At 49.3% G+C, this 13363-nt stretch overlaps 1 protein-coding gene across 2 annotated transcripts in view; it reads left to right on the top strand.

Annotated features, from left to right (window-relative positions):
• The first annotated feature begins 822 nt into the window (after nucleotides 1-822).
• BOD1L1 (biorientation of chromosomes in cell division 1 like 1) overlaps nucleotides 823-13363 on the top strand; it is a 57887-nt gene continuing 45346 nt past the window's right edge. The window contains exons 1-3 of one of the 2 annotated variants that reach the window (XM_049790058.1): nucleotides 823-1056; nucleotides 8519-8643; nucleotides 13001-13191. In XM_049790058.1, the coding sequence (XP_049646015.1) occupies nucleotides 823-1056; nucleotides 8519-8643; nucleotides 13001-13191 (550 nt within the window). Of the gene's footprint in view, nucleotides 1057-8518; nucleotides 8644-11238; nucleotides 11340-13000; nucleotides 13192-13363 lie in introns of those variants that run through there. The other variant, XM_049790057.1, reaches the window with a different exon arrangement.

Here is a 13363-nt window from a genome sequence, read left to right as displayed (position 1 = left end):
CAATTTTGTTGCATGACAGTTAATGAAGTGGGGGTTCATACATGTCACTTTATCCTCTTTCAGCACCCAGTTCTTGGATAGTTGGATCTTATCATTCTGAACATGGTGATTTAAATCATCATAATAATAAATTAAGTAAAGTGTGGGTGGCAGGAGACAGGGTGCATTGGTGGTGAGAATGTTGCCCGAGTGGGGAAGGGGGCTGTCCTTTTTGTGACTGAAACCCAACTACAGTTATGCTTGTAATCAAGGTGTTTAAATAAAGACATTTAAGAAAATAATTAATAATGATGATGATAATGAAAATGAATAATAATAGTGACATAATAATAAAAATAACAATATTATAATGGTAATATAATAATAAGAGTAATAAGAATAAGAATAGACCAAAAGGCTGATGCAGAGCCCAGCAGCCAGCTGTAGATAGATCTCCCCTTTCCCGTAGGCGGATTCCCGACTCCAGCAGACGCCCCCAAGTCCCCCACCGGGACCCCTTAGCCTTGGCAAGCATGCTAGCTCGCCCTGCTAACTAGTTTCCTCTTTACTTCCGCGCAGCGCAGTCGGGTGTCGGGAACTGTCCCTTCGCGGCCACCGTCTTTGCCCACAACCGTCATGGCCGCCGAGGCTTCTTCCGCCCCTTTTCCCCTTTCCCCTCCCAGGCTTCCCCTCCACTTCCGGGTCAGCGGCGCCGCTTCCGGGACGATCACAACAACCCGTTGGCTGCGCGCGCGCGAGCGAAGAGGCGAAGAGAGGCGGCGGCTCCGCGGGCCCAGCTCAGGGTCCGACGACTCCGCCGTCGCCGCCGCCGCCGCCGTCGCCATGGCCAGCAACCCGCAGCCGCAGCCGCCGCCGCCCCCGCCGCCGCCCCAGCCGCAGCCGCCGCCCCCGCCGCCCCCGCCGCCCCCGCCGCCGGGCCCGGGCGTGAGTGACGCGGGCGGCGCGGGCGTCGGAGCCGGGGACTCGCAGCTCGTGGCCATGATCGTGAACCACCTCAAGAGCCAGGGCCTCTTCGACCAGTTCCGCAGGGACTGCCTGGCCGACGTGGACACCAAGGTGCGCCCGGGGGCGCCCAGGCACGGAGCACCCCGAGTCCTGGGGGGACCCCCCCAAACCCTCTCATTTTTGCAGATCCTGAGCCCCCCTGCACGGCTGGGCTGCATGCAACGCCGAGCCAGGCGCCTCCATGCATGCATGCATGCATGCATTCATTCATTCATTCATTCGCTTCTTCAGTGACAGGGGTCCTCCCACCCCCAGAATGGGGAGATTCCCTCTCCCCCTGCCCCAAGAATTGGGCCTGCCCGCCTACGCAGGCCATGCTCTGAGGTGAGTGGCCTCAAGTGTGGCTCGAACCCTGAACCCCTCCTCCTTGCACTCGGAGAAGCAAGCAGGATGGATGGTGGGTGCAAAGTTTTTGTGTGGGTGCCCCGCCCCTCCCACGCCCTCTCACCCCAGGTTCATTCACTTGGGTGTTGGGATTTGGGGAGATCGGTTTGCTGGAAGGTTGTTTATTGTTGTTGTTGTTGCTGTTATTGGGTTTGGGGTTATTATTATTATTATTATTATTGGGTTTGGGGTCATACCCAGCTGAAACCAAGGGGTTCCTTCTGGCTCTACGCTCAGAAATCGCTCCTGGCAGGCTGGGGGGGATCATATGGGATGCTGGGGTTCGAACCACCGTCTTTCTGCATGCAAGGCAAATGCCCTATCTCCATGCAATCTCTCCGGCCCCTGGGAGGTTATTTTTTTAATAAAAAATCTTTTGATTGATTGATTAGTTGGTTTTGGGGGCACACCCAGAGACCCTGAAAGGGTTGCCCTTGGCAGGCTCAGGGGGGACCCTACGGGATTTCAGGGATTGATTGAACCCGGGTCCATCCTGGGTCAGCATAGCATGCAAGATAAACTGCCCTACCGCTGTGCTATCTATCCCTCCGGCCCCTTGAAGGGTTTGGGGGGGATTTGGGGGGGTGTCTTTTTTCTTTTGCATTTGTGCTTTGAAGACACACTGAACACACCTTCTAAGTGGACTGCTGGACAGTCCACTGCGGAGTGGGCATGAAAAGGGGGGACTGGATAGGGTGCCCCAAGTCTGCAGGCAGCGCTGGGCATGGGAAAAGGGAGTGGGAGGACATGGGACCTCGCTTTGCACCAAAGGGCTCTTAAAATCCAGGTTGTGGGAATCGAGGATCATTGTTGGGGAGATAACATCTAACATGGGGGGTGTCGGCTGGACAATACGAGGAACCCTGGATCAGCAGAATGGAAGTTAGTTGTTCCCCACACTTTTGGAAAAGCGCTGGCAAGGGACTGCTGGATTCCAGAGTGGCCCAGTGCAGTGAGCTTGAGATGCAAAACCAGGTTCTAACCACTGACCATACAGCGAGTAGAGAGCCAGTCGGGGGCATACAGCAGGGGTTGGAGGGGCAGCACAATCCCTCACAGCTTGCATCTGAGGGTCGGGGTGAAGCCAGAAGCTCCACGGAGCAAGGCATTGGGGGTTTCTCTCGGTTTAGATCTGTTCGGTTCCATCAGATTATGGAGAAGGGATGTTTGGAAAGTTACTGGGCTCTGCAGGGGCTCAGAAACTCCTTTCTGTGATAAAGGGATGTTGGCAGCGAGTGTGAATTCCTCCCCAGAACCCACTGCTGATGACCCTGACATGCTTGGGACAGCCTGTTCCATGTTCCCGACAATCTGGCCTCTTCTTGGCTTGCTAGAACCCTGCCCTGCTTAGAGACCAGAAGTAGAAGGTGGAGCCGGAGTGGTGGCACAAAGTAGGGTGTCTGACTTGCACAAGCTGACCTAGGACGGACCGTGATTTGATTCCCCGGCGTCCCATATTGTCCCCCAAGCCAGGAGCGATTTCTGAGCACAGAACCAGAAGTAACCCCTGATCATCACCGGGTATAGCCCAAAAATAAAAATAAAAAAAAAAAAAAGGAAGAAGTAGAAGGTGTCTTTTAAGGAGCTGGTGGCATTGAGAATTCACCGTACTGGGGATGTGTCTAATGGAGGAAGCGCGCTTTGGTTCCTTCTCCATCATGCCCACCCTTCTTGCAGACTCTGTGTCTGTTAGGTGAGGTGCGAAGTATAGACCAGCCTGGCACAGGTTAGTGTGGAGCAGACGAAGTTGGTGTTTGTGTCTGGGAAGTAGAGATTTCATCTAAAAACCACCCAACCTGGAAACCTGGAAAGGCAGGAGGTCTGGCCCAACGCTGGACAGTTCCTAAGGCTGCTCTTTTTCTTCCCCTCCTCTCCTGAACCTCACTGTGATTTTCTGCTGTCATTTGCCATATCTCAGTCCAAATTCTTCGTGCCAGGAGGGGTTGGGGGGAGGCACTGTCGCTTTCAACAGTCGGATGACACCTGGGTCCTTCCCGTCAGAGGAAAGCCAGTGCACAGCTCTTCTTCCCAAGGAAAGAAGTTTCCTGTGTGCAACTCCACGCATGTCAGCACTTCATCCTGCTTGCAGGCACCCAGAGCAAGTCCTCGCATTAATGTTGGAGGGATCCTCATCTCTGGGCAGCAGGTGCTGGGGTGCTGGGAGGTGTACTTGATATCTCTCTCTGTCTCTGTCTCGCTCTCTGCTTCTGTCTCTCTCCCCTCCCCTTTTCCTCTTATCTCCCTCTCCTTCCCCCTTTCCCCTTTCCTTTCCTTCCCTCTTCCCTCCATCAGTTCCCCCTCTCCCCCTTTCTGAGCACCTTCCTGTCCTCTCTTTCCTCCAACTTTTCCTCTTTCCTTCCTTCTTCCTCTCTTCCCCTTTTTCTTTCCTTCCATTCCCCTCTTCCCCTCTGTTCCTTCTTTCTCCTGTCCCTTCTCTTCCTCCCTCTCCCCTTCTCCCCCCTTTTACTTAACTTCTCCCTGCCTTGCACCCTCCTATTCTTCCCCTTCCTACCCTCAACTTCTTCCTCCCATCCCTCCCTTTCTCTTCACTTTCTCTCCTTCCCCCTGCTTATACCTTCTCTCCCTCCTCCCCTTTCTCCATTCTACTGCTACCTTTTGTTACTCTGTTTTGTTTCTTTTTTTTTTTTTTGGTTTGGGTGCCACAGCCAGCAGTGCTCTGGGCTTAGCCCTAGCTCTGTACTCAGGGATCACTTTTGTGGCTGTGGTGCTGGGGGATGAGAGGGGGCAAGAGAGGGGTGACCCTCTGAGGAACCCCTGATCAGGCAGGGGTCAGCAGCCCACAGGGTAAGTGCTGTAACTCTTACCATAACCTTGTGTAAGCCTCATGCTGTGTTCATTTACTTCTAATTTCTGCTTTTTAATTTTGTTTTTTGGGCCACACTTGGCGGCATTTGGGTTAATTCTGGCTTTGTGCCCAGAAATTACTCCTGGCAGACTTGAGGGGACTATATGGGATGCCCAGATCAAACCCAGGTCGGCCACGTGCAAGGCAAACACCCTACGTGCTGTGCTATCACTCTAGCCCAGATTTTTACCTTCTTTTTTTTTGGTTTTTGGTTTTTGGGTCACACCTGGGAGTGCTCAGGGGTTACTCCTGGCTCTATGCTCAGAAATCGCTCCTGGCAGGCTCGTGGGACCCTATGGGATGCTGGGATTCAAACCGCTGTCCTTCAAACGCCTTACCTCCATGCTATCTCTCCGGCTTCTTTTTGGCCCTTTTTTAAATCTTACTTTTTTCCTTTGTCCTTTCTCCTGCTGCTTTTCTTCTATTTAACCTGCAGTTCTGTGGATTTCCTTTTTTTTTTTTTTTTTAAGTTATTCTTGAGCAATATGCTATATTCTCTTTATCTTTTACCCGTTTTAAGTGGTCTAAACAGCAATGCAAGGTCATTTTTCTCAGACCCTTTTTGTCAGTTCTCAGTGTTCAGTCGCTGCGAGCTGAATGGGCCCGACCTAGTTGACCGGGGATCCCCAGGTCCAGCCCAGCACTGGCTGCAACTCTGAGGCCTTCTTCTCTGGTTGAGAAACTTCTCGGTTTAGACCCTTCTCAGTTCAGCCGTGGGGTGCTCTCCATCACTGAACCCCGATTTGCTTTCAAGTTATCCGAGACACCAGCTCCTGCTGCTCCTCTCCACCCCACACGCCTGTGTCACTGATAACCCTGAGGCATCAGCCCTCCCACTCAAACAATTGCCTCTGCAGCCCGAACCCCTGCAGAGCTGAGGCATCTCCACTGGAGACCCCCAGATTTCTGGGGTCAAGCCCCAGCATCCAGAACTACTCTGCCCAGGTGATGCCACAGGTCTAGTTCAGGGCTCAGAGAACAAGCTCAGCTGGCCACTGCCTTGATTATCTCATTGTTTTCTTTTTGTCTTTTTCTTTTCCAACTCAAAAGGGATGTTCAGCATATAAGTACCGAGCTTGACCCTCCTCTAGCCCTCAGGGATAGGTACTTCCCAAGGGGAAGAGGGACAGAGACGGGGGCCCAGGGGAGGACAAGTTTGGATCCTCTCCCTACCCTGACCACCAGCCCTCCATGTGTGTGTGTGTGAGCAAGCTTGTTCTTGACTCCGGTTAACTGCAAGAGCATCTGACGGTAGACCCTGTTAATTTCTGGCCTCCCCTTTCCTGCAGATGGCCAGTTGTGGACAATTTTGTGGTTGCCTGGACTGCCAGCATACTGAGCCCTGGGCAGAGGGAGGGCATGTCAGGGGTGGCTGGCCAGGCTCCCCCTAGCATCAGTGTGAGCCTCGGCAGGATTCGCTGATGGATTTGATAAGGGAAAGGAATAAAAACAAAAGGAAGGTGCTACCTGCTCCCAGGCTTGACTAGTCTGGGAGTTTCCACTTCTCTACCGATGCCCACAGCACCTGTCTGAGCCTGGGCAGGGCCTGGCCGGTGCTGGATGAGAGGATGGAGCCTTTTCATGGCTGCAGTTGGGGCCTAGAGGTTCACAGGACCCCCCCCCCCACCCCCAGTTGGAAAGTACAATTAAAGGGGGCCAGAGTGTTGATGTTAATGTAATATTTTCCAAGAATAGATTTCTCTAGTCACATTGCTTTTTACTTGGAAACATAAAAATCACCTATTGCGGGCCATAGAGATAGTACAGTGGGTAGGACACTTGATTTCATGTGGCTCGCTGACTTGGGTTTTATCCCCGGTGTCCCAAAGAATGCCACAAAGCGCCCCCAAGCGTAGCCCCTAGGTATCACCAGGGGTAACTCAGAAACCAAAATAATGTTATTGTTGGTTGAACTTGTTATACAGGGGTTATAGTTTGTTGCACATTGTGACTCTTGAGAAATGAGAGTATCGGAAAGTGGAGCTGTTGGAAAGAATGCCAAAATATTGGGGAGAAAATTTTGTTTGAGGCTCTCTCTTCGGGCCCACGTTCTCTCCTGAACACACATATCTTGTTGGCTTGTCTTTTTCTTGACTTTCCACTCAGAATTCCTTGTTGTCTCTCAAACTTAAACTCTTCTCCCTTTCTCATCCCCCAAAAGAAAGAAAATTAGCACGAGTGATTTTGGGGTGAACTGAGAGGACCGTGAGCCATGACCTTGAGCCTTTCTTAAAGAATTGAAACTAGGTCTTGGCAAAGGTTTGGAAACTCCAGGGCCTGAAAGCACACGGAAAAGGACCTGGCTGGAGGGTACCCCGGGCCCCATTTACCTTGGCTTATCTGCAGCATGACCTGCTGTGGGAGCTCAGAACAGAGAAGGAAGATTTGAGGGGAGGGTTGGAACAGGCTCCCACATCAGTAGGGAGATAACTCATCCTTGCCTTCACAAGATACAAAGTATTCCAGAATGTTCCCCAGGATGGCTTGTACAGAAGACAGGCAGGGCTGGGAGAAAGAAGGGCCTGAGAACTCCAGAGAGGAAGACCAGGAGGCCTCCCAAGGTGTTTGAATAAGGGACAAAAAAGGGTGAGCTGTGAAGCGTGGGAGTTTGGCCAAAAGCCTGAATTGGGGGCACATTATGGGGTTCCTTGGTGTGGAGTCTGAGGTCTGAAAGGAGCACCAGAGCACAGGGCAGAATCAGCCTGGCCTTTTGCTCAGCTCAGGACCCTTCTTCAGTTACCTGCCCTGTGTGTGCTCTGTGTGTAGTGTTATTCTTATTACTAGGGTGGGGGTGCCCCTGGGAATGGCATGTGCTGTCCTGGTCAGACTCTGGGCTTGTCCTTTCAAGGAGAAGCGATGCTGCACGTCTCCTCTCCTGCTTTGCTTTCTTCTATAGGTGCTTTTCGAAGGCCTCAGCACTGCTGGGGCAACTGGGACTAGTGGTGCAGTGCGTGGAGGTAGTGGCCATCCTGGCTGCCACCCATTGGTGATGGTCATGCTAGCCCCTCAGTTGGGCCTTCAGAAGGTCTCCTGGTTCCTGCAGTGTGGATTTGGGCCTGATCCGGTGTTGCAGCACCCGGGATTTCTCTTTCTCTTCCTCCACCCCACCCCTGCCATCCCGCTTCCCACAGGCTTGGCTGACTCTGGTCACTCACTCCAGCACTGTCATATGTTACTCTGCTCATCTGGGCAGTGAGTCCCCATTCTCTTTCTGGAATTCCATAGATAATGGATGCAACTGCCTAAAGCCTTCTGGCTCTAACTCCAGCCGCCTTTGCTTTTCTGTGTGCTCTTCTCCAACTGAACTCCCCAGATTGTTGGCGGGGGGAATGTCACTTGATGCTCCCAATTTCATTTACTCTTCCCTCTTGATGTTGCTGTCCTTGCAGGACTCTTGATGCTCCGCTTCGTGCATTGTAATGACCTTCCCTAGATGCAACTCACGTGACAAAATCCAGACAGACGCCGCCTCGCTTTCCTTCTTCCCTGACACCTAACGTTTATTTGTGTTTTATATTCTGGTGCCTTAGGTACAACATAGAGGGTATGTCTTTTGTCTGTGGATTCTTTGAAGTCATGGTGCATCTTCTTGGATATATTTGAATGTATTTTAATGTCCCTTTTTTTTTTTTTTTACCGGTGCAGGACTTTCAGAAAGTGAGATTTCTGGGCAAAGTGACAGAGTAACTTGCGAATTTTAATATTGTTAAAGATATTCGCATCCTGGAGACCGTCAACTGTTTCGAATTCAGTGGTCCTCAAACTATGGCCCGTGGGCCACATATTGTATTTGTATCTGTTTTGTTTCTTCATTGCAAAATAAGATATATGCAGTGTGCATAAGAATTCGTTCATAAGGGGCCGGGCGGTGGCGCTAGAGGTAAGGTGCCTGCCTTGCCTGCGCTAGCCTAGGACGGACCGCGGTTCAATCTCCCGGCGTCCCATATGGTCCCCCAAGCTAGGAGCGACTTCTGAGCGCATAGCCAGGAGTAACCCCTGAGCGTCACCAGGTGTGACCCAAAAAAAAAAAAAACAAAAAAAAAGAATTCATTCATAAGTTTTGTTTTTACTATAGTCAGACCCTCCAGTGGTCTGAGGGACAGTGAACTGGCCCCCTGTTGAAAAAGTTTGAGGACCCCTGGTTATAGGATGTTCAGTTTTCCTAATGTTTGTGGATTTTTTTTTCTCTCTCCGTCTCACTCTCTCACTTTCATTCTCACTCTTGCTCTCATTCACTCTTTCTGTCTCTCTCTTTCTCTCTAGCCTGCTTATCAGAATCTGAGGCAGCGGGTTGACAACTTTGTGGCCAACCACTTAGCAACTCATACCTGGAGTCCTCACCTCAACAAGAACCAGCTGAGGAACAACATTCGACAGCAAGTGCTCAAGTAAGTGTCGGGTTTGAGCCCCTCTGGGGACCTCGGGGTCGTTTGGCAGAGCAGAACTTCACCTGGAAGCAGAGACATTCATTGCACAGAAACTTATTCGTGCAACACGAATTCTGTCAGGTCGGGGGTGTGACAATTTCAGAGTCTATTGCAGTGTGGTTCTGAGAGTGTCCTCATTGCTTCATGTTTTCATGTTTTAAATTTTAAGAGTCAGGCTTCTCCTTCGGAAATCCTTGAAGGCTGAAGATAAGATCACGAGAATGAAAAGAGCAAATTTTTAGAGATACTTAAAGCTGATTGATTCCCCCTAAGCAGAGCTACAGCATCTTCGTGGGGTGTTTTTATTTTTATCTTTTTCCATATAAATATTGGCCAAGACCAGATTCTGATCTTTAGTCTTTGCTTTTACTTCAAACAAGGGTAGCTTAGTAAGTTGTTTTGAGGGAGTTCAGACTCTCCAACCTTGACAGATACTTACTTCCAGACGCATCTGTTCGAACCAGTTCCGGTTTCCAAAGAGTCCAGTCTGTTTTCTTCCCCTGTTGAGGCTCTATTGCATTGAGAGTTCACGCCCACAGGAAACACCCCAAAGAAAGCTTCCCACTTTGACTCAAAGGCCCATTTAGCCAAGGTAATGCTAGAAGCCCGGTGCCTGAGGACGCGGGGTCTTGTATCCCAGGAATAAAAGAGGGAACATGAATGACAACTTTGTTTCCCCCCCCCTCTTCCATTGAAAGGATGGCTGAGGAACTGGGAAGAGATTCCAGGGGAGAAGCAGAGATGCTCCGGAGTATGTGTGGGGGGAAAAGCAAGGCCTCTTCTGAAGTGGGAGCTAGAACATCAAGAGATAGCTTTGGTGGTCCCTAAGGCTTTGTCATTTCCAGGGAAAATGTGTGGGGAATTGGGGATGGCCCACCATTCTCCTCCATATCTCTTCTGCCATCTTCACAGCTTGAGTAGCTGCTTCCCTTTGTACAGATGATTAGGCGGGTTTCCAGGTAGCTCGTTCATATGATGGACATATTAGTTATATGATGGAGAAGAGTCAGTGACATGTTTTTCAGGGACCACATTTTGGTATCACCATTTCACTTCTAAGTTTCCAGAAACCTTTGGAAGATGTTCATTACCTTGGGGAAAGACCTGATCCTTTATTTCTTCAAAAGTGATCTTGGACCGGGAAGGTAGATTTTTTGGAACCCACATAGCCCTTACCCATTCCTTTCCACTCTGGAAAGGAAACTCAAGCTTGCCACACCGTGTTTCAACACTGCATGCCCTTACCCATTCCTTTCCACTCTGGAAAGGAAACTCAAGCTTGCCACACCGTGTTTCAACACTGCATGAGATCAAACACTTCAAATTCTTGTCCAAATATGAGATTTTTTCTCACACAGTGAGGGATTTTTGTGACGCTGATAATGCAGGGGCGGTTTGGGTTCTCTGCGGACATTGAAGAAGGCGCAGCTGCTTTTCTGAATTCTGCGTCATGTCTCTTGTATGTCTCTAAATGGTCTCCTACCAATTCGTTATTAGTTTAGGGATTCTTTTAGTTTAAGATTAGTTTGTGGGGTGGGCCGGAGAGATTAGCATGGAGGTAAGGCTTTTGCCTCGCATGCAGAAGGACGGTGGTTCGAATCCTGGCATCCCATATGGTCTCCTGAGCCTGCCAGGAGCGATTTCTGATTGTTGAGCCAGGAGTAACCCCTGCGAGCTGCTGGGAGTGACCCCCCCCCCCAAAAAAAAAAGATTAGTTTGGGGGACATACCCTCCTCTACTCAGGACTTACTCCTGTCTCTGTGCTTGGGGATCACTCCTGGAAGGACTGTCAATATTTGGTGCCACCTCTAGGGAAGGCCAGCACCTTGCCCGCTGTACTGTCTCTCCAGCCTCCATTTATGTATCTTTTGTTTTTATTAAAAGTATTCTCTATTCAGGGGCCAGAGAGGTAGCACAGCAGTAAGGCATTGGCTATGCTTGCAGCGGATCCAGGACAGAATCCCATATGATCCCCTGAGCCTGCCAGGAGCAATTTCTGAGTGCAGAACCAGGAGTAACAACCCCTGAGCACAGCAAAAAAACAAAACAAAACAAAAAAAAACTATTCTCGCATTTGAGTGTGACCCAAAAACCAAAAAAAAAAGTATTCTCTGTTCAAATCCCATTTATAAAATCAGGTATTATGATAGAACTTTATGTTGTTGGGGAGAGGACGTTAAGTCCACACATGCCTCTGCGTGGAGGTCACTCCTGGGGGTGTTTGAGCGGGGCATGGAGTACTGGGATCAGGAGGGTGACTTGACTGTAATCAAGGCAAGTCAAGTCCTCCTGTGCACTCTCTGGCCTGGTGGTGATGGGAAAGTTCCTTACATCCTAAAGGGGTGACATTTTCATTTCTCTGGGGCTGACTCAAAGAGCCTGGGTTAGTTCCCCTCTTAATATGCCCAGATTGATTCTCCCCAGTCTCACTTCAAGGTGCACACCAAGATGAGTGTGTTGCCACTAACCTTTGTATTTATTTAAGAATACAGCTGTGGGGGCCGGAGCGATAGCACAGCAGTAGGGTGTTTGCCTTGCACGCGGCTGACCCCTGGGACAGACCTGGGTTCCACCCCCGACATCCCATATGGATCCCCCAAACCTGCCAGGAGTGATTTCTGAGTGCAGAGCCAGGAGGAACCCATGACCGCTGCCAGGTATGGCCCAAAAGCATAAATAAAATAAATAAATAAATAAATAAATAATAGTAAATTAATAGATAAATAAATAAATAAAACTTTTTAAATAAAATAAAATACATACTCTGTTAAGACAGACACTTTATGTAAAAGAAAAAGAATACTGCTGTAAATTATTTGTAATCCACTTTGGTCAAAATAAAAATTATTAATAAAAAGTAGAATATAACTGTGCATGGGGTTGAGAAAGAACTAAAATTAACAGAGAGCTGGCATAGGTAAAGTGACGGACACTGGAGTATGGGTGTGGGTGAGTTTTATTTGTTTGAGGTTAGGTCTTTGTATGAACACCTTCAATATTTTCTCCAGATCACTCACTCATCTTTGTTTCTTTTCTACTGTCACCGTTTAGAGATCCCTGTACAGTGTGAGAATGCTTGTAGGCCTGGCTTATTTTTTTCTTAGAACTTGGAAAAGCAGGTTACCTACTTTGTGCTTGTTTTCCTCTATGGCCCACATAAGTAGAATAGTAGATAGTATCTCACAGTTGAAGATGCCTCGGGGCATGAAAATGAGATGAAAATGGAATCCATCCTTCACTCGAGACAGGGCTCCACTCAAAATAGCACTGGGAGAGTGAGGGCAGAACCCTCACTTCGGGTTCAGAGCTTGAGGCCTCGGAACGAGGAACAGCAAATACTTCCATCTCCCAACACTTCTGGGCAACTTGGACGTTCTTGAGTTCTCTTTCAGGGAGGAAGGGGGGCTAAAGGGCTTTCTGAAAAATAAATTAACATTCTCTCGCTCTCCTCCATTGCTGCCCTTTCTGTTCCTCTGTCTCCTATGTATTGTTTCTCGCCTTACTTGCTGCTGCTTTCGTGGGAATGAGGCTCCCGTGGCCATCTTATCTTTATAGGTCATCTTCAGGTTTCCTTGGACCTGTCTGATTCGATTTCACTCTTTTTTTTTTCCTTTTCCTACAGGATATGGTGTGTGTTAGCGCCTGTCCTCATGGTTTTTTTCCAGCGGGTCTGTCTTCCCCACCAGGACAGGGACTGGGTCTGACTTGCAACTGACCAGTGCCAAGCCTGGTGCTGTTCTGGAGCAGACACTCAGGGCATAGTTTCTGAATAAGGATCTCATCCGCATTCTGTAGCAGGAACATATGAAAGCCAGAAGGGATCGGAGAGAGGCGGGTCTCGGGACAAATGTCAACACAGGAAATATTCCACATAGATTGAAGGGAATAAACCAGGTTTAGGAAAATTCCACCACAAGCCTTTCAATCCTACCAAGAGATACTAGCAGGCAGATTAGCTGTGGATACTGAAACTGCAAGCAGCTTCTCCATGAGAACTGAGGTCTTTATTGGGAAGAGAAAGACCACCCCTAGGGTGGAAAGCAGGTAGAATAAGGGTCCAATCCAGAAGTACTTCTAGCAAAGCACTATCCTCAATAGAATGAAAACCCATTACTCCAACATATATTTAAGTGTCTCTCATCTAGAACAGGCGCCTGTTCTTTCCATATATATCTCTAAGTGAACGGCTTGTTGAAATTAAAGTAGTAAATTGGTGGGGAATTCAGTCATCATTTCTGCTCCCAGAATTAAAGCAAATAAAATGGGAGTATCCTTCTCGCTGCATGTCAATGATTCTTTTATGTCGATTGTGTTTCAGATCGGGCATGTTGGAGTCTGGTATTGACCGCATTATTTCTCAGGTTGTGGACCCAAAGATCAACCACACTTTCCGGCCTCAGGTGGAAAAGGCTGTGCATGAGTTCTTGGCCACACTGAACCACAAGGAGGAGGCCAGCAGCGCCACGAGCCCCGAGGAGGAGAAGGCCGACTCTGCTGGCCCGACCCAAGGTGCTTTGCTTTGACTTTCTCAGCTTCCTCAGGTCAGGAACGTTTGGCGCTGGGAAAAAACACTTCTCACCAAATCCATCCCGGCCCTCAAATTCCTCATCTGCAGTATCATTTCTTTCTTGTTATCAATACAGACTAGAGCCACGCGAGGGAATGGTCCTGTGTCGTCTAT

The sequence above is a fragment of the Suncus etruscus genome, chromosome 16, assembly GCF_024139225.1.
Source record: "Suncus etruscus isolate mSunEtr1 chromosome 16, mSunEtr1.pri.cur, whole genome shotgun sequence".
In the NCBI taxonomy this organism is placed as follows: Eukaryota; Metazoa; Chordata; class Mammalia; order Eulipotyphla; family Soricidae; genus Suncus; species Suncus etruscus.
Note: the sequence above shows the minus strand (reverse complement) of the source record. Positions and strands in the feature narration are given on the sequence as shown.